This window comes from Neolamprologus brichardi, chromosome 18 (genome assembly GCF_056152115.1).
Source record: "Neolamprologus brichardi isolate AB-2024 chromosome 18, ASM5615211v1, whole genome shotgun sequence".
NCBI lineage: Eukaryota > Metazoa > Chordata > Actinopteri > Cichliformes > Cichlidae > Neolamprologus > Neolamprologus brichardi.
In genome coordinates, this window is record NC_142121.1 from 31,210,927 (window position 1) to 31,238,286 (window position 27,360).

The following is a 27,360-nucleotide window of genomic DNA, read 5'->3' on the forward strand; positions in this document are numbered from 1 at the left end:
ACTTTGGTACACCATTGGTTTTAAATGTGCTATATAAATAAAGTTGTTGCTGTTGTTATATTGGCATCAGCTTATCTCAGAGAAGCTTTGTTGTTGAGGTTTCACAAGCCTGTTTTATCTGACTTTAACTTGGAGGACTTGTTGGAGGGAGAGTACTGCAATTACTAGTACGGAAGCCCACATTACAGATTTGACATTAACAGACTTGGAGAGACAACAAACACGGTGAGCAATAACGTTGGTTTCCATGGATGAAAGACTTTGATGTCTGTAATCCCGATCCACAAAGTCACACAAGCTCACAAGTTTGTCTCACTGTGATGTTGTCAAATGTGCCGAATTCTTCAGATTGCGTGTTGTGGGACCAGACACTTGTCAGGGGTGGGCTATCTTTTATTCCGTCAGCCCGGTGTGTTTGTGTGATGTTGTTCTCGCTCACATTTACAGGTCTATCTGATTCCTTTAGCTTTAGCTGAGCTGATAACAGCTCTGTTTGAATGAGCTTGTCTGTTCTGTGTGCACGTACCAAATGGTGATATCTTACCTTTTCCCTTCACTCACTTTCTATCTCCCCTACCTCACTTATTCTTGTCGGTGGCCACTGTGTGCGTGCTAGGACAAAGGTGCTATTTGAATTTAAGTGCATGTGCGTCTGCTTTTTCTATAGAAATATCAGTTTTTTGGGTCCTCCATGCTTTTATCACATAGGTGTGCCCGATAGATGAGAAGAGGAACATATTATGTAAACTGCAAAGCCAGCAAAAGGACTGATAACGTACTGCTTTAATGGGCTGACAGCTAAACATAAAGCAACACACATGAACGAGCCTGTTATCTTGATTAATATGTCTCAGCAGAAGGAATGAATGGACAACTCTCTCTCACAGCTTCTCTTAACTGTCTCTTAATCTTTTCGTTTTCTTTATCTCCTTAAACCCTTCTGTTTTTTTAAATCTTAGGCTCTTTTAATTTGGTTTTTTTTTTAACAGTAGGTTTTCTGGCCATATTCTACCTGTCTTTTAATAATATCTGTGCAGAGCGCTCAAATGCACACTCTGCTTTTATCTCTCTCCTTCATTCTCTCACTTCTTTTAATTTAAACGCTGCCTTATCGCTGCAAAACGTTCTAAATATTGGCTGAGCGCAGGTGGGGAACAGCAATTTGAATACACTTCAAAAGACAAAATTAAATGTTTAACTGACAAATGAAGCGTATCAGCGCTAATGAAATGACAGCGCTCCTCTAATATGTGCCGTTGCGTGTCTCTCCCCAGGTATGTGGTCCTTCTCCGTTTCCGAGCTGGCCATCCCGGGCGCTGAGATAGGACGCATCTCCGCAATGGACGCTGACCTGGATGAGAACGCCAAGCTGGAATATACCATCCTGGAGGGGGAGAGCGGGGACACGTTCAATATCACCGGACTGAACCAAGAGGCGGTCATCACGCTCAACAAGGTGAATGAAGGATGACAGAGACTGAGGGGTGGACAGATGGAGGTAGATATTGATGAAAGAGTGGGCAGGAGAGGAGGGAAGGGTTTTGTAAAGGTTACCACAGATAGTGGCTGAGGAGGAGAAAACCAGAGCTAGAAGTATGAGCAGTAAAAGAGCGAACATATGGAGTCATTTTGTAAAGGTAAAAGGCAGCAAAGGAGACAGGAAACAGATGATGAGGGGGAGGACAGACAATGACATGGGTAGTGTAGGCCGGTCTGTAGAGAACAGTTTTGTTTTGAGTCGAAGCACAGCTAACAACATGCTGCCTAAGCCTATTAACCTGGAATTACCTGGAACTAAACAATAATGCTATATAAACTCACACAATTCATCACTGAACAGCCCTTTCAGCGAGGACTTTAATACAGCTGAGCTGCATTCTTCTTACCTGTTTTCCTTATTTGTCTCCCGTCGAGGAAGAGCGTATTGTTGGGTTTTTTGACAAATGAATCTCCGGCTTGATTCCACTCACTGCGAACCGGCCTCTTTTTATCAGCATGTCCATCTGTTTAAAGCAAACATAATGAAATATCTCCGCAAAACTCAATCCAAAGCGTGACGCATCCAAATGCAAATGCTTGCAGTGGCAGAGTGTAATTTTTTCGAGGCGGTTTGTCTCCGGCCTTTTAGCACATCCTTGCATGAATTGCAGAGCATTTGCATGTACAAGAGAATCAATACGGCTCTGGCTTTCTATTTTGAGTTCAATTGGAAAAATGCTATCATGCACAAATGATAGAACAGATCATTAGCCATGCAAATGCAGTCTATATGGATGTCATTTAAATATCTTGCCCTGTGACAGCTGGGATGTGCTCCGGCCCACCCCCCGACCCTAAAACTGGATAATCGGAAGAGAATGGATGGATGTATATTGTGATATACTATAAAAAATCATGGTTTGTGTTAAAATAGCTGTATTAACTGCATATCACAGCACAAGCCCAAGGGTGATGAGTCCTGTAACCAGCGTGAATCCTACAACATCTAATTGTTGATTGGTTACATGAAATTAAGCCACAGCGATGCCACAGATACATTTGAAAAAAGAGATATTTTATGTTATTAACAAGAAGGAACCCAGTTGTCTACATAGACACCATTGTGTTTATTTTTGTAAATGATGGTCTTATTTACAGAGTAAAATAGATAATAAAGCAGGGTTTGCCTTAGCGGATGGTTAGCTTGTGATTGTCTAGACATCACTGTATGAACATGCTGTCTTTGGTTTATCAGTCAGAACCATCTCTCACTCAGGGATTCATGGTTCATGTCTGGTTTAATAAAAACAGGATTGCAACAGCCACAAATGCTCACGTTGAGGCTTTAAAATGAGAGGTTGCAGCTGTTGCATCTATTCTTTATATACAGTCTCCTTTTTAACCCCAGCAAGAATCAGCCCCAGTTGTTTTTTTAATGCAGGCTGCAGATGGATAGATCCCTTTAGTGTAAAGCTAGAATTTTTGGTTTCAGTCATTCCCCGAGCTGCCTGCCATGCTGACTGATCGCCTTTTTGCACAGGTGTATGTGCATTGTGGAAGTGATGACTGCCAGTGTGCCTTGTATCCGTATGAGGAGAGGAATCACTCGTGCTCGTGTGTAGTGTGCATATGAGCAGGGCTGTGGGAGGCTAATGTGAGCTATGGTGCTTTGATTTTAAATGAGCTCTTCAGAAGTGTCGAAATACATATGAGTTGCCTTTATTGTTGTTAGCCGTTTCTCTGACGTGTGATATCAGTCACTCAGTCAGAGAGCGTGTGCTTCAGCACGTGTTGTGCCACCTGTGTTATACTGCCAGGTGTCATACCCATGAAGCTGCAACAAAAGAGAAAGCATAATTTTGCGTGTGCTTGTGATCACATGTAATATGATCGATCCAATGAAAAGACTGCATCAAAAAAACCACCTGTGTAACCAGCGTAACGCATTCCTCTGCGATTAAGTATTAAAATCGTATCAATGAGCGGCACACCGCACAAGGCCACGTGTCCACTCACAAAAACAAGCACATATTGTAGACTTTCTTTCACACAAGCCCACATACAAAGTCCTGATGCAAAAATGAAAAATACCACAGCTAGCACACCAGATCTGCTGCTGGGAATTCAGCGAAAACTTCAGGAAATTAGTTAGTCTGTTTACAATAATGAGTGTACAAATGCGAAAATTCTCTTTGTTTTTCATTTACTTTTATACATTTTTTTTATTAGGAGCTAACCCTGGACCTACAAAATACACACCCTCCATAGAAAGCATTGAGATTTGGACTAACATATTAGTCCAATTGAATTTACTGGCAATACACTGAGAAAAATATGGAATATTTCCAGCCACCTTGCTGAGTACACCTGTACAACTGCTCATTCATTTAGAAATCTAACAAGCCAGTGTTTCCCAACCTTTTGGAGCCACGGCACATATTTCACATTAGAAAAATCACACAGCACACCACCGAACAAAAATGTCACAAACAGCATATTGATTATTTTTCCCAGCGGACCAGGTACAGCAGAATTGGCTCGGTTTGTCCCCAGTATACCTTTCCTGCTTTCTTCTGAGCACTACTCATGCTAGGGCCTTCATCTGCGTCAGAGGTTTCTACAGGACTCAGGTCAGATTGACGACTTTTTCAGACTATTATGTAATTTCTTTTTCAACTTCTTCTGTTTTACTAGCAGTTGGCAACCCATTTAATTAGAGCAGGTAGTTGTACTGCCCTCTAGTGGAAGAGAATGTAATTGTTCTGCCCGTTACTCACGCTGGTCGCTTAGAGCACTGATCAGGTGGAACCAGACAATCTTCTACATCACATCTGATCATTTCTCACGGCACTGTAATAAGCCAATCATATGGCAGCAACTTTTTAACATAACAACAAAGGTTATTTTTAAAATAACCTTTTTATTGTCCTGTGTTTATGGATTTCCAAGCATGTATTGGCAACTGGGACGGTTGCAGTGCCCTCTGGCACTATTCAACATCAACACTACCTCATGGTTGAAGGGTGTTTCTCCCACCTGTCTTAAAATTTTTATTTACTGTCCATTAAAAGGCCGACACAGATATATCGACAAACAGCTCGCTTCTGCTGATATATCAGTGTGTCTGAATAACTGCTGATCCAGTGAGCGAGAGGCCAGAGGCGAACAGCCAGACTGTTTCAAGCTGATAGGAAGGCATCAGTAACTCAAATAGCCAAGGTACGCAGAAGATAACCTCAGTAGTTTACTATTTAGTAAGGAAATTAAATTACTACTGCTAATAATAATACAAACAGCAATGCTCTTTTTAATTGTACATAATGCAAAACAAATGCCATATACAGGCAGCTATAGTACATGAGGTGGCTCATTGTATGCTCAGACTGTCTGTGTGTCTCTCTTTCAGAATGACTGACAGAGCACTTCAACACTAAATAGGGCTCAATTAGTTCCATCTATTAAAACTGCATAGGCAGAAATGGGTGCTTTTGACTGCGATCCCCCAGGACCCCAGTACATTTGAATGTTTAAAAAAGCACTAGTCACAGCAGATAGCAGGAAACAATGAGTCACAAACTGACTGGCCAAATAGTGACAAACTGGAGCAATAGATCAAAGCATTTCTAAGATGTGACAGACACTTTGCCTCTAGGGTCTGTGAGAACCCCCGTCACCAGGATGAGGTTTTTGTTTGGTTGTAGCATGTTTGACTTTATGGTAGCGCTAAAGCTATTTCTTCAAAATTTGCCACACTCCTCAGCCAACCCGGTGAGTTCTATGCCAGAGTGCTGGAGAGGAGAATCCATCTTTTAGCTGGACAATGCGGTTTTCTTTCTGGTTGTGAATTGCTGGACCAACTTTTAATCCTCTCGAGGATATTGGAGGATGCGTGAGAGTGGGCTCATAATACTTGGCCAGTTATTCCACTGTATCCCTTTGGGAAATTTCCTTATGGGAGCTTGGTTTGTATTTGCTGGGAGTAAATTAGAATTTTTATATTTTAGATAACTGGATGTAAAAGTCTATCTTTCCGCATCACTTTTGGGAAATGCAAACTGCAATCTGGCTAAATATGCAGGAAAAACAACAACAAAACAAAACAGAAAAAAATGCTATTTGTATTCAAAAATTGATGTTGTTTTTATTTTTGCTGGTGAGTGCCTGACTGCACAAATGTTTTGGTTGGTGTACTGAAAGCCATGCAGGTGTGCATAGCGGTGTATGTGTGCGCATGTAAACACTTGAAATTTCTGTGAATTTATCATTGTGTCAGTTCTCAGCCTTGGGTTTGCAGGATTCGTTAAAAACAATCCGCACCCAGAGGTGGCGTGCAGAGCAGGATTTCCAAGTTCCTTTGAAGAGACGCGCCGAGGTAGAGCAAGGACTGGATACGGTGAGAGGTGCAAGAGAAAGAAATCTAAGCCAAGGACCTGGGAACAAGGCGAAAGAGTGCGGGTGAAGAAGGAAAGAAACCATGGGAGAGCTGAAGGAGGAATGTTAAATTGAGGTCCTGCGAGGCGGTGACAGCAGAGAGTGCGGTATAACAAGGGGGTTAGAGGAAGAAGCGACCGAGAGAGATGCGCAAAGAGACAGGGAGAGAGACACAGTGACAGCCATGGAGAAATTAGCTCAGCTATAGGCTGCGAAAGCACAGGAGGTTAGAAATACCCATCCGGAGAGACAAGCAGACAAAAAAAGCAGAAAAAAAATAAATAATAAAAAAGAGAGGTACAGTTATTAGGAGAGGGGGAGACAGCATGGCGACAATAAGACAGACTGAAGAAGAGTCGGGGAGAATAGGTGAGCATCGGCATGTGGTGAATAGTGAAAATCACATGTAAACAATTACACTAAACACCTCCCACCTCCAGCATTAGCTGCGCTGGATTCAGCCACAGACTCAAGGCAAAAAAAGTACAATTAATATTTCAACATGGCCTCCTCTGCGCTGCTTTACTCTCTCTGCAAAGGCACCAGAGAAATAGATTAGAATAGATTAGAGCAGGCTTGCTGTTCCAGTTAAATAAAACTGGATAATCACAGGTTACATGTGGATCAATTCTGAATGCTTACAAAGTGGAACATATATTGAATATTTACAGATGCTGCAAGGCACAATTTCCTGAGTATTTACAACAAGCTGTAGCCCCAGCAGTATTGGGATTTAGGTGGGGGGGGGGGGGGGGGGGGGGGGTAAAGGTGGGTGTGTTACACAAACTCTGTATGTGAATTTAAAATAATCTGACTTCAGTAGGTTAAAAGGATTTAGGCTTTCAGGGAATTCATGCATAACTAATGGAAATCATGTATGATTGGCTACGATTAATAGAATTAAACAAACAAAGCGTAAAATTAGCGCTAAGCTCCCCCTCAGTTTATACTTCATGAAACAAACAAAATAAATAAATAAAACAAAGTGTGTGTGTGTGTGTCTGTGTGTGTTTTCAAGCGTGCGTATGTTTGGGTTGCGTTAATAATGACTCATATGCCCTGCTGTCCGTTTCCCAGAGTCAGAAGGCTTCCACAGTGCGAAGAATTTAAACAGAGGAGTGAGATGATCTGTGCGCCTCCGGAGAACGAAGGATTTCCAAGTGGAACAATTTGTGTTGCCACAGAGCCGGCCTTGACCTCGCTGGTCATCTCGCTGCTGTGGGCTGAATCTCTTTAACCGCTGATCTACGGCGTGCATTCTCTCACAGGCAGAGATACGGAGAAACAAACACGCACATCTGCACAAGCACCAATAAACCACACACATATATATAGATATACAGGCACGCATCAATATTACACACTTGACCTCGCAGCTCCCTGTTTAAACTTTGGAGATTGAAGAAAAAGAGGTACACGGAGAAATAATCGCTTATCTGAGGGTGGGGAGGGCTGCGATGGTAGGTGGGTCGGAGCGGCAGGAGGGTTAACAGCCGATTAGAAGGAAACGGGGTCAAAAGAGAGGGGAGAAGAGATTTGGGGTGTGTAAAATAAGACAGAGAGAGAGCGTAAACGAAGGACGCGGACAAAGAATCAGACTCTGGATGGCGCCCCTTTGAATAGAGAGGAGGAGAACATCCCTGTGAAAGGGCGAGGGTTAGGCGGGGACACGCCATAGAAAGCTGGGTCATTAACAGCCTGTAAGTCTGGGTGACGACTGAAGCTGCTTATCATTGCTTATTTACTGTCAGTCCCACAGAGACACCCCCTAGCAATAAAAAAAATTCCCTCCTCCTCTATTTCCACTCTTCCCGTCGCCCCTCTCCTCTTCCTCCTCCCATCATCATCAGCCCCCCCCCCCTCTCTCTGCATCTTGTTACTCTCCCCGTCTGATCTCCATACACGTCCAAAGAAAATGCACGGGAGACACACAAGCTCACATGCAAACACACACACACGCGCCCTCCCCCACCCAATATCTGGCTCGCTCCCTCACCTCGTCCTCGCTCTGTTTTGTGTCTGGAGGCCATGTCAGACAGTGTGTGCTGTTTGTGGCTCTGACTCAGCCTAGGTCTGCCTCATTTGCATTCACACATGGAAACACACATTTCCAGACGCAAACAGGCACAGGCTAATACACACATCAACAACCCATTCAGTCTTTTTGAAACGAATTTCCTCTTTCCAGTTTCCTCTTCTTCTATAGTCTTTATTCTATTCCTCTCTGCTCCCTGACTGGTCAGTTTGCTGCAGCTATTTACGTACACATCGATTCTAATGAACGTACACATTCCTGCTTATAGATTTTTGATACAGCATGCGAGTGAGGCCACAGACTAAGGAGCAGGTAATTTCAGAATTAGGAGAACACTTTGCACAATAGTCATTTCTTGACATTGCTCTGCAGCAGTGCCCCCTAATGGCTAGCGGATAACATTCGGGGGGGGTCGCCTGCCGGTTAAAGCTACCTTGAATTTTCAGTCCACTAATCAGAATGAAATTAACTGGAGCAAGAAGTAGAAAAGAGAAAGACTCAGCTAATAGGCAGAGGTGCTTTACATGCAAATCAGACAGGTGATAAAGGGTCTAGCGTGTCTGGCAAGCTGAGGTCACACACATTAAAAAACCAGAGACTCTGAACACAAACATAACATAATAGCCCAGTTTTCAAAATACCTCATTACACATATACTGAATTAAGCAGCATCTGTGTAACAAAGTGGGATCACTTGACGCAACACTAAACATGTCACAACATCATTAAGAAGAATCTGGCAGCATCCCAATTCAGGAGGTTCCTTTTGAGGTATGTTTACGTGGGGGGGGGGGGGGGGGGGGGGTGCTGTGAGCTGTGTAAGCCTGCTATTTGCGCGCTTTTCATTTCCTCCTTACCTGGGGGACAAGCAAGCTCACGCGTGTGTCAGTTTGCAGTTATTATTTCCATATGCTCTCACTTAAAACGGCTGGCTAATCCTCGGTCACACGCCAGCAGCGTGCCCAGGATTATCTGTGTTTGTTTTCTCACGCGGAGGAGAGATTGTGTTAATCTCCTCACAGGGAAAGAGAGAGAGAGGGAAAGAGAGATGGAGGAAAAGAAAAGAAGAAGAGAGACCAGTGTATTGCTTGTGAGTTTTCTTAACAAAAAGAAAAAATTGAAAAAAAGGGAAGACACGAGACCTCTGAGAGTGAAATAAGACAGAAGACGAGACAAGTGACAGAGGGATGGGGAGGCAGCAGAGGAAGAACAAAGTCAAAAGGGAGATTTAGGAGAGTCTTTGTTCTCTCAACTCTGCAGTAGTGCTTGTTGGCAGAAATGTCCAAAGCTGAGTTTGTCATCAGACAAATGTGATGTATGATCTTGATTTAGAATGCACAAAATCAAAAAGGAACTCAATCTGCCAAGGACAGCGGGGTGCTGAGCGCACGCTACAGACCATATATATACACACTGTGCTGCGTACACCCACTCGCATGTGTGTTCACCCTAAATCACACAGGCTTCCATAACCTTTTTTTTATTTTACATCTACTACGGTGAAGCCAGGAAGAATCACCTCCTCAGGGATTAGAAGCCCCAGCCGCCCATTAATGTACAGTTATTGTACAGTACGCTCAATGTGCGCGTGCACACTACCGCACACTTTCTCAGTCAAGCGTGCAGGCCTATGGCTCGGCCTCTTAGGGGAGAGATGTATTATGTATTGCCAGTCTTGCATGCAGGTTAGCTAATTAATTTCTGCTAACTGTGAAGCAAATTTTAAAAGGTATAGAATTTGAATTTCAAAACAGACCATTGGAGCGCCGCATCACAGGACACGAGGTTACACTTGTAGAGCGCGTGGGCGGGGAAGCAGAGGGGAGTGCTAACTAGGAGTGAGGAAGTATGTATGTGTGTGACGCTGATTTAATGATTATTTTCAGTTTGTTGACTCTTCTGGGTGAATATCTGTAAAAGTCAGGAAATCAAGCCTAGTATTAAGTTTTGAAACTGCTTGTTTTGTTTAAACAGTGTAGAACAGAGAGATTCGTCAATTTTCAGTGATATAAAATGAAGGAAATCTACCGGGAAAAAAATCTAATAAAATCAAGGTGAAACATCACAAGCAGATTAACTTAAGACTAAATTCATGTACTGATTTTTTTTAGTACAATCCCTTTATGGCATTACCTTGTTAGACATTTCCCTTTGACAGTGTTCTTTACAAGACAAAATCACCCAGTTCTGCACAAAAACAAGTCTGATTCATTATCACGTTCATCCACCACTGTGTGGGAAAACCTCAGGCAATTTATACTGTATGTTTAGATTCTTATCCATCACATACAATACCATCGGAGAGGCATTTGATTGGTCCTAAATTCATTCTGCAGCAGTGCAACAACCCCAAACATGCAGCCAGAGTCATAAAGAACTATCGACAGTGACAAGAACAGATGGTAGAGCCTGCAGCCCTGGTGTCAACATTATGGAGTCTGTCTAGGATTACATGAAGAGACAGAAGACATCGAGAAAGCCTAAGGTCACAGGAGAACTGTGGCACCTTCTCTGACATGCTTCCAACAGCCTACCTGCCAAGCAAAACCTGTGCATGGGCATCCAGAGGACCGGTGCTTTTCTCAGGACAAAGGGTGGTCACATTAAATATTCATTTGGTTTGCATCTGTAAGAAAAGGCAACTTTATGGCATTATTTCAAAGGAATCCAAACTTTTTCTTTTCTTCATGCAGTAAGCAGCTCTCAAAGGTGCAGGCAGGAAGTAGAATTAAACAACATAAGGCTCGGGGGCCAGAATTGACCCTGAAAACACTCCAGTATGGCCCATGGGATGGCTTTGGAAAATGTTAAGGGCACAAATTCTGGACTTTTAACTGTATTTTCATCTTCTTCTTTTTTTTTTACTGATAAAGACCTCCTTAAAACATTCATACTACATACTACATCTAAGTAAGTAATAGAGAAACAATTAAATGAAAGAAAGAGTATTACTGTATTATCTGCTATAGAAATTATTATTTTTTACATTGCACTTTTTTCTCTAATATTAGGATATATCAGGGATTTAACCTCCAATGAGACCACAAATATGAGTTTGACACCTTTAAGGAAGAAAGTATTAATAACAGTGGTTTAGCACCTCATCATAACAAGACGATTCCTGGTCCGAACCACCTGAAGGCTGGTACCGTCTGTGTGGGGATGTTCTTCGAGTACTTGCATAGACTTGGTCCCACAGTCTAAAGACATACATATTAGATTACCAGCCAGTAGGTGTGAATGTGAGTGTGAATGGTTGTCTGTCTCTCTGTGCTGGCCTTCCAAAAGACTGATGACCGATGGATGAATGGATGGATTGCAATGTGCAAGTAGTATTTTTTCTTTCTCTTCATCAAGTCAGACTTGATTTTCCCTCTGTTGCTGCAGTCTGCCCATAACCTATTGAGAAAATTCACATTGTGTAAAGTCCCACTACCTCATGTAGCATACAGTGAAATTGTTAAATGCAGCAAGATTGGCATAACCGTGAAGTACAAGCTGCAGGGGAATCGTGACAAAATGTGATATCTTGTTAGCGGTTCAAGAAAGGTAAGAAACTGAATTCAAGCAACACGGACCAATATGAAGATTAAGACCTGGTTCAGCCTTAGATGTACAGTATTTTACTTTTACATTAAGATCACTAAAACAACAGTATAATGGCAGCCAAACGGCTGACAGCATTATGCTGTAATGCTCATATTCTATCCAGCACTGCACTATAAGATATTTTTTGCCGTGAGAAACTGCTCTAGATTGCAGTAGGTCCACTGTATAATCACAGTTTCATGCTAGCTAATCTGGCTGACAGTACTTTGCTGTAATATTACAGGGAAATTTGTTACAGTGTATCACTCAGCCCCATCTCCTATTCTTTTGGTCTCCACTACCTCTGCAACAGCCTTCTTAAATTAATGTTAAGCTAAGAGTTCAAGCTGCTTTAAATCACAGTCTCAGCCTTCAGTGAAGGTGGTGAGCCAAGTGCAAATGAAGTCAGCGTTACTGCTTTCTTATTCGGCGCGTAAGGAAGACGCCTGGGGTTTGTGCAAGTGACATGCAATCAGTTGGTGGCTACGCTGCTTATGTAGCTAATGTCAGCAATCTACAGCAAAAATGCTCTGTCAAATTTCAGGAAAACCATTTTAAATATGAGCTTTCTTTGGCTTGAAATAGACCAGAATTTGAACCTTTGTTCCTTGTGAGAGGACATTTGCAACAACTGCATGTGGAGCCTCACAGGTCCTCCAACATGACATGTGTATGTATGTGTACAAGTGTCTTACAAGTAGATGTGAATACATGAGTGAGGATTTTTTTTTTTTTTTTATGATATCAAAAAGTAAAAAGGTAGACGAACAGTGGGGTCGCTGCGTCCTTACTGTAAGGGTGTAGGAAGGAGAAGGATGAGTGTGTGTTGTGGTTTGTCAGAGCCGGTGCCCTGTCCCGCGCACACCAGGGAGGGAAAAAAGATAGGTGTGGGCGGGTAAGTCGGGGACTAGGTGATGGAGTGTGTGAGGCAGCAGAGGAGGGGGAGCGGAGTGATGGAGTGCTGGGTGGAGGGAGGGCGGAGGGTGATGAGTGTGTGCTCACAGTGTAAGTGACACCTCTCCTCCTCAGACAGATTGTCTCTCTCTCCCTGTAATGGGGACCCCGTTAGAGAACCTTTTCCCTCCATCTACCCCCCTTCTGCACACACACTTTGTCACCATTCCCATGTCTCTCTCTCTCACACACTCTAACAATTTTTCTTCTGTATTTATTTTCTTCTATCTGCCCAGATATGTCCACAAATTGGCTACATTTCTGTGCATTTCAATTCGCCCCTTTCTCTGCATAATTTTTAATCAATCTGCACCTCATTCTGAGACCGCTGATTGTCAAGCAGTTGACGCTGGTTTACAGCTCAGAGAGCGAGAAGAAAAGCGAAGAAAAAATAGCAAAAGAGAGATCAGAAAGGAAGGAGAGGGAGGATATCAATATTCCCACTGCCGGTGGGATCCTCACAATGATTTTCTTCTCAGCTCCTGTTTGAATCTGACAGCGAAAATTCTGCATAGCTAGAGCCCATTTATCCCCTGTCCAACATAGTTCCCTGTGCCAATCACACTGAGATGAATTATATGCGTACTTGCTTTTAAGGACACTCAGATACTCACAGAGGATCTGAGGATACACAGGCTCAAAGAGCCACTTGTACTTCCACGCACAAGACCACACACACACACCTGCCATTACCTTAAACAGGTATTTTGAACCAGACCCAAACGTGTTCGTTTTCTGAAACTTAATCAACAGCAGGTGTATGTCAGGGTGCGTGTGTGAGACAGTGGATGTATGTTATTGCTTGTGTGTGCCCGTGCCCTCACTAACAATCATCTCAGCAAACCAGATCAGAGGCTATCTCTTCGCTTCAGAGGCGCCGCGCTGGCGGGAGAGCGGCGCGCAATCACAAAGACACCTCAGACAAATAGGCTTCATAACTTGCCTGTAACAAACAATCACTGGGGCCTGAGCCCCTATCCCAAATGAAATCTCTCGCACCTGTGTAGATGCAAGGATACAAAGGAATTTTTAATGCTCCTCCGAGTCAGGTACGAGTCTCCATGGTGATAGCAGAGTCGCTATGGTGATAAAGAGATGGCGTTCAAAACAATGGAAGCATTTTTATGAAATATGTGAGGGAGGGGGGTCTTATCGTGAAAATATATTCTTTATAGAGCCATACAGCCCAAACCATTTGTACTCCTAATGAACATATGCGCACAAAAGCAAGTTTCATACACTTTACAGGGTCTGAAACTATGCCAACCAGCATGTTTGCAACATTGTAACACAATATACAACCTGCCAGGTACCCACCAACACACTTCCCACTGTTTTTGCTAACACCGCAGTACCATATGAGCTAGATAAAATGGTCATAGCAACTACTCAGTGTAGCACCAGTCTGCATGCACATAGCAACACTACACTGTAACAAATGTACTTTTTAAAATAGAATAAATGAAGAAAATTTTTACAGTGTGCTCACTGTAATTATTCTCTACATCTTTAAGAGTTCTAAAGAAATGTCTGTCCTCCTCCAGAAAATCTTATGTACGCAAACACGCGTTGCAACTTCTTATCTTTTTTATTTTGACAGCGAATGCGCACCTGCGGACCACTTATGTGCACCCCTGGTCATTATTTAGCTCGTCATGTTGCAGCCACAGAAATTATTTTGTCCATGAAACCATAAAGCTGCACTTTCTTTTTGCCTTATATCCTGGTGCTTTTACACAGGCACTCACATAACGCTCAGCGATTCTCTGCGCGATCAACCTCTCACATGTTTAAGCTTGCTGCGGGAGATTTCACTTGTCTTGTTTGCATAGTAAGCTAACGATTGATAAGACGATGTCAGAGGAATTGGTGCGCAAATTATCATCACTCACCAATCAGTGCTGTCGCTCTCTATACACAGTTCGCGCGATTGCAAAGTGAAAGCAAAAAACAAGCGCAAATTCAAACGCGATTTCAATATGTCACATATTGACAGTGGCTCACCGATGGCAATGACATAATTACCCAGCTACATTTCCGAAAGAATGCAAAAGCATTGACATATATTTTTCCTTCCTACGATAGGCAGACGGGCAGGGCAGAGATAGATTTTGGTAGCCCGACTGGAAAAATCGCTAGCCCCGGGACGTCGGGCTAGCGATTTTGCGAGCCCTGTGTACAGAATTGAAGATTTATTGTATAGTAGTTGTTCTATTGCTATCACACTTGTTGACATAGTTTGGCTTATACAACTATTTAAAGTTACCTAAAACCTTGGAAGCAGACCATTTACATTTCTGTGAGTCCCAAGTAAAATTGCTGGATTAAACCAAAAGGGCTTCAGTTTGCTGTTAATACTGATTTTTTCCCTTAAAGTAGGGTAAAGTATTTAGCTTTATTCACCAAAAAAACACTACATTGCAATACAAAATATTCTGTATTTTTACTTTTAAGTCTCACCAACACTCTACAGATATACATCATCCATTCTTAGCATGTCAACATTATCCAAACATCAACTCCAGAAATGTCAAACCAACATCCAAACAAGTAGTTACCTCGGTGTTGAAGCTCTGCAGAAGCCTTTCAACTCTTTTTGAGCATCCGGAGTCTCATTGGCAATGCTGTAACATCAACGCCTCATGAATGTCTTTTCCAACTTCACACAAAACCCACCATCTAAGCATCCACCCACAACATCCTTCAAAGTATCGCTTCAAAAAATCCAAACGTCACAACATGTAAGGTAACCAGAATATTATTCACTCTAAATTATTCTTAGATGCTTTAGGATGTGACCGTTCTCTAGCCTGCGCGAGCTCTTATCTGTTGGAAGAATTCATTATTTTCCATCTCTCGGCTTTAGATATGTAATTTAGCAGTCATTTGTGGAAAATTTAGTGTGAGAAATAGACCAAATGATGGCACGTTAAAAAAAAAAAAGGCTTTTGGATCTGATGTTTGTAACAGTGACATTTGCATAATTTCTCGCTTTTAAAAAATGTCTCTATTGCTCATTTCAAAATATGTAAATGCATAAACCTTAGATGATTATACTACGCAAAAAAAACCTTTCATTTTACACAACTGTAACGCTTACCTCGTTCTTCTCTCCTCCACAGGCCGTAGACTATGAGAGTCGGAGCTCCTATTCCTTCTCCGTTGAGGTCCTTAACCCGATAGTGGACCCCCGCTTCCTACGTCGAGGCCCCTTTAAAGATCGGGCTTCAATCCGAGTTGCAGTCCTGGATGCGGACGAACCACCGAGGTTCTCTCGGGCCAGATATCACATGGATGTTTCAGAGAACTGCCCGCCGGCCTGCACAGTGGGCCGAGTCAGTGCAGTAGACCCCGATACTGGTCTGACCAATAACATCAGGTAGAGTACAAAGCCTCTGCATTTCAGCAGGGCATGTAGTCTTCCTATACATTTAGGTTGGAACTTTTCACTGTTGAGATAGCGAACAGCCTACCTGGGCTCCTTTTAAACAGGTTATTTTTTTTTAAAAAAAGCTAGTCTTTCCAGTTTTCATGCTGAGATAGTAGCTATAACTTAATCTTTGGTGTAAAACATGACACTGCTATCAGTTTTATCATCTGCCACCCAGGAAGAAAGCAAATAAGCCCATTTCTCAAAATGTTCCTCTCAGTATTTGCTGTTTATGAACTCATAACAAAACAGCTTTACAGGACTTTTATTGCTGAAAGACAAATCAAGCATTTAATGGTGCTGGGACTTATATATATCTTCATTTGTTTTACTGTTTTAGAGGATATCATTTGTTTTTTGTCCAGCCACAAGCAAGGGATAGCCAGGCTTTTTGAATTAAATTCAAACCAGGCTCTTCAGCTAAAAGAAACAAGACACAACAATAAGAGCTAACCAAATAAAAATAAGCCAACCAAATGCCCACACAGTGTTCCCACGAGCCAGACAGAAGCCACAGACGCTTGCAGCTTCCAGTGCTTCGCTTGTGTTTGCGGTGGGTTTTGTCTCAAATAGTATGAGGAGGGAAGCAAGCGATTTGTCTGTAAAAGCCACAGAAAACCGTGTCCCAATTAAAAGCAGAAGTGCTAAAAGCGAGTAAGTGGGGAGGAATGATAGCTGGTATATTCATGGAGATATTTAGATAATCGGTAGCACTTCAAAAGAACTCTTATCAGCTGTGATAATCTCACTATATTAATTCTTTGGCCATTTGAATGCCGACTTCCTTATCGCTCCCTCACACACTTGCCCTGTCTGCTTCTTTCGCTCCACACCCCACTGCCTTCCCCGCATGCATCTTCCTTTCACTCATTCTTTCGATATTTCTCCCTGCCCTCTCCTCATTTCACCTGCCTATATCCTCAAACCCAACTTTCTCTTCTTCAGGTTCTCCATTGATCCTCAGTCAGACCCAGAGGCTCTGTTTCGTATCACACCAGAGACCGGTCTCATCACCACAGCGATGGAGCTGGACCGGGAGCGTGAGCACTGGCACAACATTACAGTCATCGCCACCCAGAGAGGTCAGAGGTCACTCTTCTTACCACACTTAATCCGGAGACATCGTTAGAACTCGTTCATTGGATTATTTATTTTATTAGAGCTAACCCTTGACAACAAAGCTAGCATTTTCCCCACCTCTGACACCTTAACCACTGATGAGTAAGAGGTTTAACAGACTAGAAACTGTGTTTTTTACGCTATCTGAAAGGCACAGTATCCACTGTATGATGCAGTTTACTAAGCGGCTTAGCTCTCAAGTCATCGAACCATGAGAGAAATGCTGTTTGGCGCCATGAACAATTTGTTACAGCGCGTCAGAGAATCAATTGATCCGTATTGTGCGAGTTATCTGATGCCGCAATAGATCTGTTCTCGTAAGGATTCAACTGGAAACACTGAATTAAAGCAACAAATCGAACTCAGGCCTTGATTTGCAGACAGAACATGATAGCACAGGGGATCGTAAACATCTTTCTGTTTCCAAGTATGTAGGATGTCAAGCAACAAGACAGTTAAGTTCAAGTTATACATGTTCCCTCAGGAAAAAAAATGATAAATGCCAGGGGCAAGATCATCAGTAGGTTCCACTAGTAGCTGCTCTCAAGCTTTCAGTCATGATTAAGGTTATCTAACTGTCTCTTGTCATTTGTGCAATTTAATTAATAATGAATTTTGATTTAATGAGTATATATTAAATGTGGTGTTGATTCTTTCATAAATGTATTCACATTGGAAGTAAAGCCAATTATAGTCCAGTAGGCCCAATTACAGCTCAGCCCCTACATCCTCTAATAACACACTTTAATTCTTGTTGCTTGCTCACGTGGGGGCTTGGCAACAATAACAGATGTTCCAGAACAACTAGCTTAAAATTGCTGTCAGATATAAATGTGTTAAAGATACGTGTTCATCCATCAGGTAGCAGGATACCAGCCACTTCAGTAGGTACTCCAGCTCCAACACTTATTAATCACCCAATCATATGACAGCAGTGCATTCAGACATGGAGATCTCAAGAAAACCTGCTGAAATTCAAACTGAGACACTGGCAAGAAAAAGGTGGTTTAAGTAAATTTGAATGTGACATGGTTGTTGGTGGCAGGCAGGCTAGACTGAGCTTTTCAGAAACTCAGATTTTGCTATACAAAAAAACTCTAGTGAGAAGAGCTTTATTAGAAGAAGAGAAAATATCCAGTGAGCAGCAGTTTTTCGAGGAGAATATGCCTTGTTGACATCAGAGGCGAGAGGAGAATGGCAGACTTTGGTTGTAACCACTCACTACGACCAAAGTACACAGAAGAACATTTCTGAATGCATAACAGGTCAAACCTTGAAGCAGATGGGCTTCACACCGGTCTCCACTACTGTCAGCAAAGAACAGGAAACTATGGCTGCAATTCACACAGGCTCAACAAATCCATCCTACCTTTTATCAACTGTAAGCAGGTGTGGAGGTTATTTTCTTTACACTCTACGCTTCAGATCACTCAACTGAGCATCGTTTAAATGCCACAGCTAACTGAGTATTGTTACTGACCTCTCCATCCCTTTATGGAGGGAGACTCAAACATACTCAAACAGGAGTAAATAGGAATGCATTAGCTGGTTTCTATTGTGTATGTATTAATATACATGCAGTATAGTATTTATCACTGTGTGTATGTGGAATGGAACATATCATCCAGTTCCAAACTTGCGGTTAATTTATTATTATTATTATTTTAGTACAAGGATACATCGTTAAAGAATATGTTATTTTTTCATTCGATTTCTTGACAAGAAAAATAGTAAATAACACCATATCAGCTTTTCTTAAAATGTCCTTCAGCCAGGTTAGTTAATGGATGGCACAGCCTTCGCAGCTTATTTAAATGTAAAGAATTTATTTTTAAGCTTACTTAAGCTTTCAGCTTCACAAACTATGACCCTGAGAAATATGTCTATTAGAAGCACCAAATGAAGTAGTGTTGTGACATTTTCTGATTTTAATGTATATGACAAACTCTACAATAAAGTTATTTTATTGTAACCCAAATATTAGGGGTGCAACGATACTCGTATCGATATTGAACCGTTTGATACAGTGCTTTCGGTTCGGTAGGCATATGTATCGAACAATACAAAAATTTTAATTTATTTTATCAACTTTCCTTCTGACGAGGCTGTCTGTGTTGAGCACCAGTGGATCTGCGCTCGACAGTGCAGCCTAGGCGGAGTAGTCAAACCCAGATTCACAGAGTGCAGGGCAAGCTAGCGAGACAGAAGTTAAGCTCTCATTGCAACATGGCAAATTGAACCTCCCCCACCCTCATTCAGATCTGGCGTTTGGAACTATTTTGGTTTTCATGTGACGTATGACCCTGAAGGTAAGCGCGTCATGGAAAGTAAAACAGTATGTCGGATGTGCCACGCAATGCTCAATTACATTGGTGGGAACTAGTGCGTTAGCGCAGTTAGCTCGTTAAGGTGTTGGCAGTCCAGCCCCACACACGGGCGATCCGCGGTAGCTCGTTAACGGAGATTTGCCGTGTTGTGGCGTTAACGTCATTTCAACGAGATTAACGCTGACAGCACTAGTGGGAACACAACGAATATGACTGCACATTTACTCCGACATCATCCTAGTGGAAAGACAAGTGGAAGCAGACAAAAACAACAAGCACGCATACAAACTTTACCCGAGTCATTTAGACAGCCGTTAGCACATGATTCTCCTCATGGGGACCTGATATGTTTAATATGCTGCTGAGAGTATACCCCAGAAGAAGCGTATAGTATAGCTTTTATTTTGGAAAGAGCCATTTCTCTGTAATAAACTCTCTTTTCCAAAGATGAGTGATTCCTCAATCAGATTTATTTTTTTATTACTTTTTTTGTTTCAGCAACATCAAATTTAAAAACTGTACTTTTGAGTTAAAATATATATTTATAATTTTAATAAATGACAAATTAAAAAGGCATGAACATTTTTTTTGTATCGGAAAAATATCAAACCGTGACACCAAAGTATCGAACCGAACTGTGAATATTGTGTATCTTGCACCCCTACCAAATATTTATCAGTTTTAAATGAATCCAGACATTAACCTTAAACATAATATTGATGAGTAGAATGAATTTCCATTTGAGGGTATAATTCAATAAACTTTGTAACACATTATTATAACTGGAACATTTTACAGTAAATTTGGCTTGTCAAATCATATAATCACATTGATACTGTAATCATCACAATATATTTAATAATCTTAGTTAGTGTTCAGCTGTTAGGCAACATGATAACATAATAAATGATATAGAGAAAAACCTTTAAGGGTTTAAGTTGTATCTGTATGCCAAGTTTGGTTGTTCGACTTCTGTTCACATTTACAGACAAACCAAGACATTGAGATTTTATGTATTATAGTAAAATTCTACTTTTAATTAAGTATTTTAATATAGCTACCTAATTTAAACAAATTCACTCATTTTTTTCATCTATTAATTACTGTAGAGAGGGTGACTTCATACTTCTTTAACTCAGAGTATCACTCTGAAAACATATCTTTATTTACGCAGCCCATTGCACTCTTGGTGTCACAGCTCAAAAAGAGCAAGCTGGGCACAATATTGCATGTTGTGGGAATGCACTTGCGAAGATATTTTGTTAGTGGGAAAAAAAACACAACTTCTTGTGTTTTGGACAAACCAAATGCATTAAGGATTTACAATTACATTAATTTAATGTAATTATGCAAACCTTTCTTTCTTTTCTTCAATGTCACTGATTTGACTTTTTCTCTCTCTGCATTTATGTATTTTTAGAAGTCAGTGACAACCTGTTTTCTTGTTCAGTTTGCTGGACGGATGTATTAAAATTAATACCAGCATCCTGTTGAAGCCTGGCTTTGCTCCAGTAGCTGTGTCTGGCAGATGACAAGTCATAAAAGCACTCCAAAATAATCCAACTGGTTTGTTTATGAGTAGAAGTATTGTTGGAGAATTCCATCCAATGTCTGCTGTGCTCAAGGAAAAGGAAGTTGTTTTGCTGCCAAGTTTTGTTCTGGACAAAGTTAATCTTTACTTAAAATCTACTCAGGGTTCCTTGTGGCAGCAAGGAGTGTTGGTAGGACTGTGGCGGCAGCACACTGAGTGCCTGTCTTGAATAATGAGCTCTATCTAATAAACAGACTGTTGGAGACTGTGTTGACATAAAGCACAGTAGGAGCCCTGCCATGGCCACAGGCAGGCCAGCTCACCCTGTGGCATTACAGCAAGAGCTCATTTTCAGCTTTTCAGCGATGGGAACCAGTTGCTGTCATCCATGACACGGTGTTACTGCTGTTGGTTTGAAAACATGTTGTGGGAATGTTATTAATGTGAGTGTGTGTGTGTGGCTCGGTTTACAGAAAGTGTGGTCCAATGTGTTTCACGGTTGCCTGCCTAGATAAAGGATGTGTGCTGGTGAGCCTGGGTTGTGTCATAGCTGCCTAAAAATGTAATGATGAGTGTTCAGAATGCTAACTTCATGTGTTTCGAGTGCGGCTTGTGAGAACTTCATGTTCAAGTGTGCGTATAGCCGAGTGAATGGGGTGTAGGGGACCTTATGCCAATCCATTTAAACTGCGCTCTTGTGTAACTGCATGCAGATTCGCTGCCTTCTGCATCCCTCTTCTGCCTTTTCTCTCTCTTTATTGAGAACACACAAACACACACACACACACTTCATGCTGCGAGAAATGCTGGCTATGAAAAGAACAGTTTGATGAGGAAAATTTTAACTGATATGGAAGCATCAGTCATACTCCAGCTGGGAGCCTGTGAGCTGTAACACAAGCCAAATGAAACCAAATGCACTGCTGTTTATTTAGCCAACTGTACGCTCAGTAATGTGAAGTTTTTGGACAAAGTCTTGAAATACTTGATTATGCCTATGAGGGCGACTGCATGGGCTTAATGGACCGATGACTTGCACCACTGTATTTGTATTGTACTCAGTAGTGTCTTTTGCCGTTTTGACATTGTCTTCATATTATTTCGTTTATACAGCTGTGTGTACGTGTTTTTGGAGCCTACGTTCTAATATGCTTTTCTCTGGCTCTTTTAGACAATCCCAGCCAAGTCTCCAGAGTTCTAGTTGCAATAGAGACCTTAGATCTGAATGACAATGCACCTGAGCTGGACAGGCAGTACAACACAGCCATGTGTGACTCCTCCTCCATCGGACAGGTCAGTATGTGTTTAAACTACTTGAGGTCTTTATTTCCATTCCATTCCAGTGTATATAAAATGTTCATTTTAAAGAAAACACTTGACTAAAACACATGTTAAGGAAACAAGCCCGGGTTATTCCTGGAACTACATTCTGGCACTACATATTTCTCAGTTTAGGTACTTGGACTGCCAGCAGTGCTAAAGACTGTAATTTTTCAAGAAGATGTGAAAAGACTTTAAGTAATGACTACGCAGCAGCAGCAGCTGTGTTGTCTTTGTGTCTACATGTGTGGCGCTCGTGATTTTTCGAGGTGTCAGAGCCCAACACACAATCACTGCAGATGCATGGGTAAAAGCTTACAAATAGAGTGGCAGGGGTATAACGCAATCAGAATGTAAAAGCCAGAGTAGACATCTGGACTGACTGAAATAGAAGCTGTTCTGTCAGACATGCAAAATGCATGAGTGAAAACGCTTTTTAGACACACTGCTAATACTATAGTCTCACATGTTTCAGTCAAATCCGACATATCATTGGTTTGAATACAGTTTTTGTTACAAAAGTCACATAACTGATCACATGGTTACAGTCACCAACCAGTGGCCATTGGTTGGCCAAACTGCTAGCGTTATTAGCCTCAGTAAATTTTAAATGAACAGAAAGAAGCTAACATTTTCAACATATTCATTGTTTTCACCTTTTTATTTTATATTAAGATGAGATAAGACAAGATAAGATAAGACTGACTTTTTTATGTATACATATGAGCAGAAGCTTCAAAACCAGTTTTATCTGAAGCCTGAGAAGCTGTGGCTGGATGAACTTTAATCATCCAAAAATCAAACAATATTGATAATCAATGTAATAATTAATAATAATTGTAAAATAATAAATAATGCTTTCTTTACATACATATTTTAGAAGTCACAGTTTTTAGATTTGCATTTAAAGCCCCAAATTTCATACCATAAACACAAAACCTGGTAAACATCCAGACAAGTTAGCTTCCCATTAAATAACTATCTTGACGATGTGTCACTTAGCTCGATTGCTACACTATTTCAGTAAATGTTAACGTTACCTTGCGCTCTTCTTTACATTGGCCGAAGCCTTCCTTGAGCCATGCAGCCCACCACACGCCACATTTTGCACTAATTATACACATATTCATAATAAATTAGTGTTACTATGTCATATGCAAAACATATGCAAACTTTGTATTTAATGTTCATGTAGAGTCATATAATTACAGCACAAACAGTCGACGAGTATTCAGCTTGGAGCGTATAGAGTGTGGCAGAACAAAGCTGTGTCCCTTCAGATATGGCCACATGCAGCTACAGCATACTCATTCACCATGGAGCCAGGTGAATCCTCCATGGCCTGTTATCAGAACGCAGCAGTTATTTGCATTGTAATTAAACTCGAGCCTCCTCTCAGGCTGCCTCCCTCCTTCCTGCTTTATTTGTGTTCTTGTCGGTTTCTCTGCATCATGTTTTTCTCACTCGATCCTATCTCAATTATAGAAATCATCCCTTTGCTCTTCAGCCTCCCCTTGGAAACCCTGCTTAGCTCTCCTTTCTTTGCCTCCATATTCCGTTTTCCATGCTGGCTCCGTCACTATCGTTTTGGTGTCGTGGCCCATCTGTTGTGTGTTGTTTTTTTGTTTCTACTGGTGTTTTCATTGCTCTGCTCATGCCTTTGTTGTGTCACCACGAAATCTGTGATTCTATGGCAACGACGTTGATTTGCTTTTGCCTGTGATGTTCATGTTTGTGCATGCTGCAATTTGAGTGAGCGGCGCGCAGTTCATAAAAGAAAGGCTATGATGTCTTCCCAGTGTGTTTGGGATAGTATATGCACATCTCTGTATGACACGCCATTAGGCAAAGCCTGTTTGAATATTCACCCACAGCATCGGATAACATAATGCAACTGTTCTTAGCAAATCTTCTCAAGGCCTACAGACATCGACTAACTCAAAGAGCACGCTGCACCCTTCATCCCCGCATTGAGTCTCGTATCGAGCACTCGAAAGCGTTCCTGAAAGAGCGCCCTGCATAATGACGAACACAGAGTTTCATTAAAAAGAAATTACCCATCTCTGCGGGAGATTTCTTTAAGATTAATTTAGTTAAGATTGCCAATGAGGACTTGCGTAGATGCCTTTACAACACCGAAAGCTGCACGGCACTGTATTTACAAAAAAGGGGATTCGCACACACACACACGCGGTTATATTTTTGGTTTGAGTATCAAACACAGTTCACTTATGTCACTATGCTAATTGTTTGACTTGTTTTCATTCTCCCAGTGTCGGCTAATGTTTTTTGGTTTATGTAGCTAAAAGCTCTCTCTGTGTAAGTGTTTTTTCTTCCTCCTTTTCCGTTCTCTCTCTATGCTTTTCCTCGAAACACACAAACACACGCGCACTCACACACATTCATTCACGCCCTCCCCTCACCCGGTCTCCCTTGCTCTCTATCTCTGTGTTTCAGGTGGTGCAGGTGTTGCGGGCGATTGATAGAGATGAGGGTGGGAATGACAGCACCGTGTATTTCAGCATCCCTCCAGAGTCCAGCGCTGCCCTCAACTTCAGCGTCAGGGACAGCGGTGGTAGGCACTCAATCTTTCCTTCTCTGTGTAGTTCTCTTGATTCTTGTTTGTCTGCTCCTCCCTTGGCAGATAGACTGTTTCTCCCCCCACTTTTCTAAGGCCCTTAATCCCACATATATATATTTTTCTGCCTTTCTCTTCCCATCTTCATCTTTCCTTCTATTCTCTCTCTTCCACGTTCCTCTCAAAACCACTCCCTCTCTGAGTCGCCTTCCCTTCTGTCCCTGCCTCTGTCTCCTACCATCCATCTCCCATGTCTGGTGGCCCCATTGTTTTGCTTTGTTATCCTCCCCTCTTTTGTTTCATCCCTCTTGTTGTATCCTCTTCATCCATCTTCTTCCCCACGACCATGTAAACTTAGTATTTCCACTGAGAAGCTTTTGAAGAAATCAAAGCTGCTTCGTTTAATTAGCGTCAACTGAATCTAATTTAGCTACTTGTTTGTTTTCTGTGCATTTTTCCCCCTGAACACTTGTCGTGTCCTCGCTCTTTGTTTTGCACAGTTACACACGTATAGTCCTTTAATATCATACAAACATACATTTGATATGACTATTTTAATTCAGGGATGCAATGTGCTGCCGGTTCTGTGTAACTGTTCGCATCAAGCTGTGTATGTGTGATATTTTTGCATCCTTGAGCAAATATGTAGTCTCCTAAAATTGGATGCACAAGAATGTTGTTGTCTTAGCTCACATTTACATTTCTCTACACAAAAACAAGTTAATTGGCTCACAAATGCATTTTTTTGCAATTATGTGTCACCTGTGGAGTTTTCGTGTAAACACATACTTTGAGTCAGTGCAAAAACACAGTGTTTGCTTCCTTGAGGCCTTAACGGCGTGCTGAAAAGATAAAACATTTGCAAAAGTGACATTTTTCAATATTTTGAAGAGTGCAGGCCTGATTACATCAGCTGGCATTCTTTTTTCTTTTCACGTCTTTGCTTCTGCATTGCTACATTCTTTTCCTTTGACACAATAACTGTTGTGGAACAGCATGAAATCGGCGAAGCTCTTCAGTTGGTATGTGCTGCACAGTAGCAGTTGAGGACAGTAATGCAAATCAAAACATTGCACCACTAGCGGATAAAAACTCCACAGAATACTTTCATGTGTGCTTATGCATTCTGCACACAGCTCATCTCTCTCCACTTGAAAGTTTGATTTGTGCGTCATATTAGCTAAAGATGTCCGTAGCATATTGAAGTGTATAATATAGTATTCCATGTGCACGCCTTGGACACTTGAACAGGTGTACTAGTTGTAGGTAACCTGTTCAAGTGCTCATTAACACACATGTATTCTGATCAGCCACTCACATGACATTCAGTGTTGACATGAAATTCAAACAGAGTGTCAAAATGGGGGGAAAAGGTGATTTAAGTAACTTTGAATGCGGCAGAGAATTCTGATGTACTGAAATAATACAACAAAATCTGAATCCCCCCACCTGAAAAAGAGAAAATAGTGACGGGTTGCTTTGTTGAGGCCTTAGAAGAAAGGCCAGACTCCTTCAAGATGATTGGAAAGCAACAGTAACTCCCAAGCACTGTTAAAACCAAGATATGCAGAAGAGCGTCTCTGAATGCACAACACGGTCAGCCTTGAAGCAGATGGGCTACCAGACCAACCCAGGTGCCTCTCCTGTCAGCTAAGAACAAGAAACTGAGACTACAGCTTTCACAGACTCTACAAAATTGGGCAATAAAAGATTACAAATAAAACTTTGCTTAGATGAGTGATGAGTCTCAAGGTCTGCTGCAAAATCCAGGTAGTCGGGTAAAATTTTGGCATAAACAACATGAAAGTCACCAGATCTAAATCAAAAAGAGCACTTCTGGGATGTGATGGAACAGGAGATTCACATCATGGGTGCAGCTGACAAATGTGCAGCAGCTGTTTGCTGCTGTCATTTCAATATGGAACAAAATCTCGGTGGAAATGTTTCCAGCACCTCGTTGAATCTATGCCATGAAGAATAAAGGCAGTTCTGGAGGGAAAAGTAGCATGATGTAACTAATCGAGTGGTCTGTGAGTGTAGCTTGGCAACAAATTTCTCAGCCTTGACTTCATCAGTAAACACAATATGGCGAATACGGGGAATTTGAAAACGTCCAACTGAAAATCCAGCAAACACAGGATAACATTCACTCTCATTTTAAGTCATAGTACTTTGTTTTATAATCCAGTTTTGAGATCCCTTCCCAGACGCCTTAACACCCACTCACATCCTGGGCCATCTGACCTCAGGAATTCGCATGATAAGGTGGGGCCAGGTTTCACAATGAACTCACCCGAAACTCTGGCTGATTGGGACCCACACCCAGTTTCACAGCTTGGCTCAGGTGATTAGAGGATCATTAGGGGGTCCTTTTGTCCCTCTGTGGGGGGGATACTCCCACTAGGGTTATATCTGGGACTCTCCACCATTTGACCTTAGAACTGAAGAAGCTTCTCGGATGAGAGGTGAAACATCTTCAAGTAACTTAAAGAAGTCCAGACGCTTTTCTTTGCAAGCTCCTTTGACTACGATGACCTGGATGACTGAGAACCTTCACAGACAGTACTT

The 27,360-nt window shown here is 41.7% G+C and overlaps 1 protein-coding gene across 2 annotated transcripts in view; it reads left to right on the plus strand.

Annotated features, from left to right (window-relative positions):
• Positions 1-27,360, plus strand: part of cdh24b (cadherin 24, type 2b) — a 170,563-nt gene that overhangs the window by 129,268 nt on the left and 13,935 nt on the right. For both annotated transcript variants that reach the window (XM_087832633.1, XM_035912940.2), the window contains 5 exons: positions 1,275-1,456; positions 15,610-15,866; positions 16,863-16,999; positions 22,066-22,187; positions 24,672-24,789. In XM_087832633.1, the coding sequence (XP_087688759.1) occupies positions 1,275-1,456; positions 15,610-15,866; positions 16,863-16,999; positions 22,066-22,187; positions 24,672-24,789 (816 nt within the window). The remainder of the gene's footprint in view (positions 1-1,274; positions 1,457-15,609; positions 15,867-16,862; positions 17,000-22,065; positions 22,188-24,671; positions 24,790-27,360) is intronic.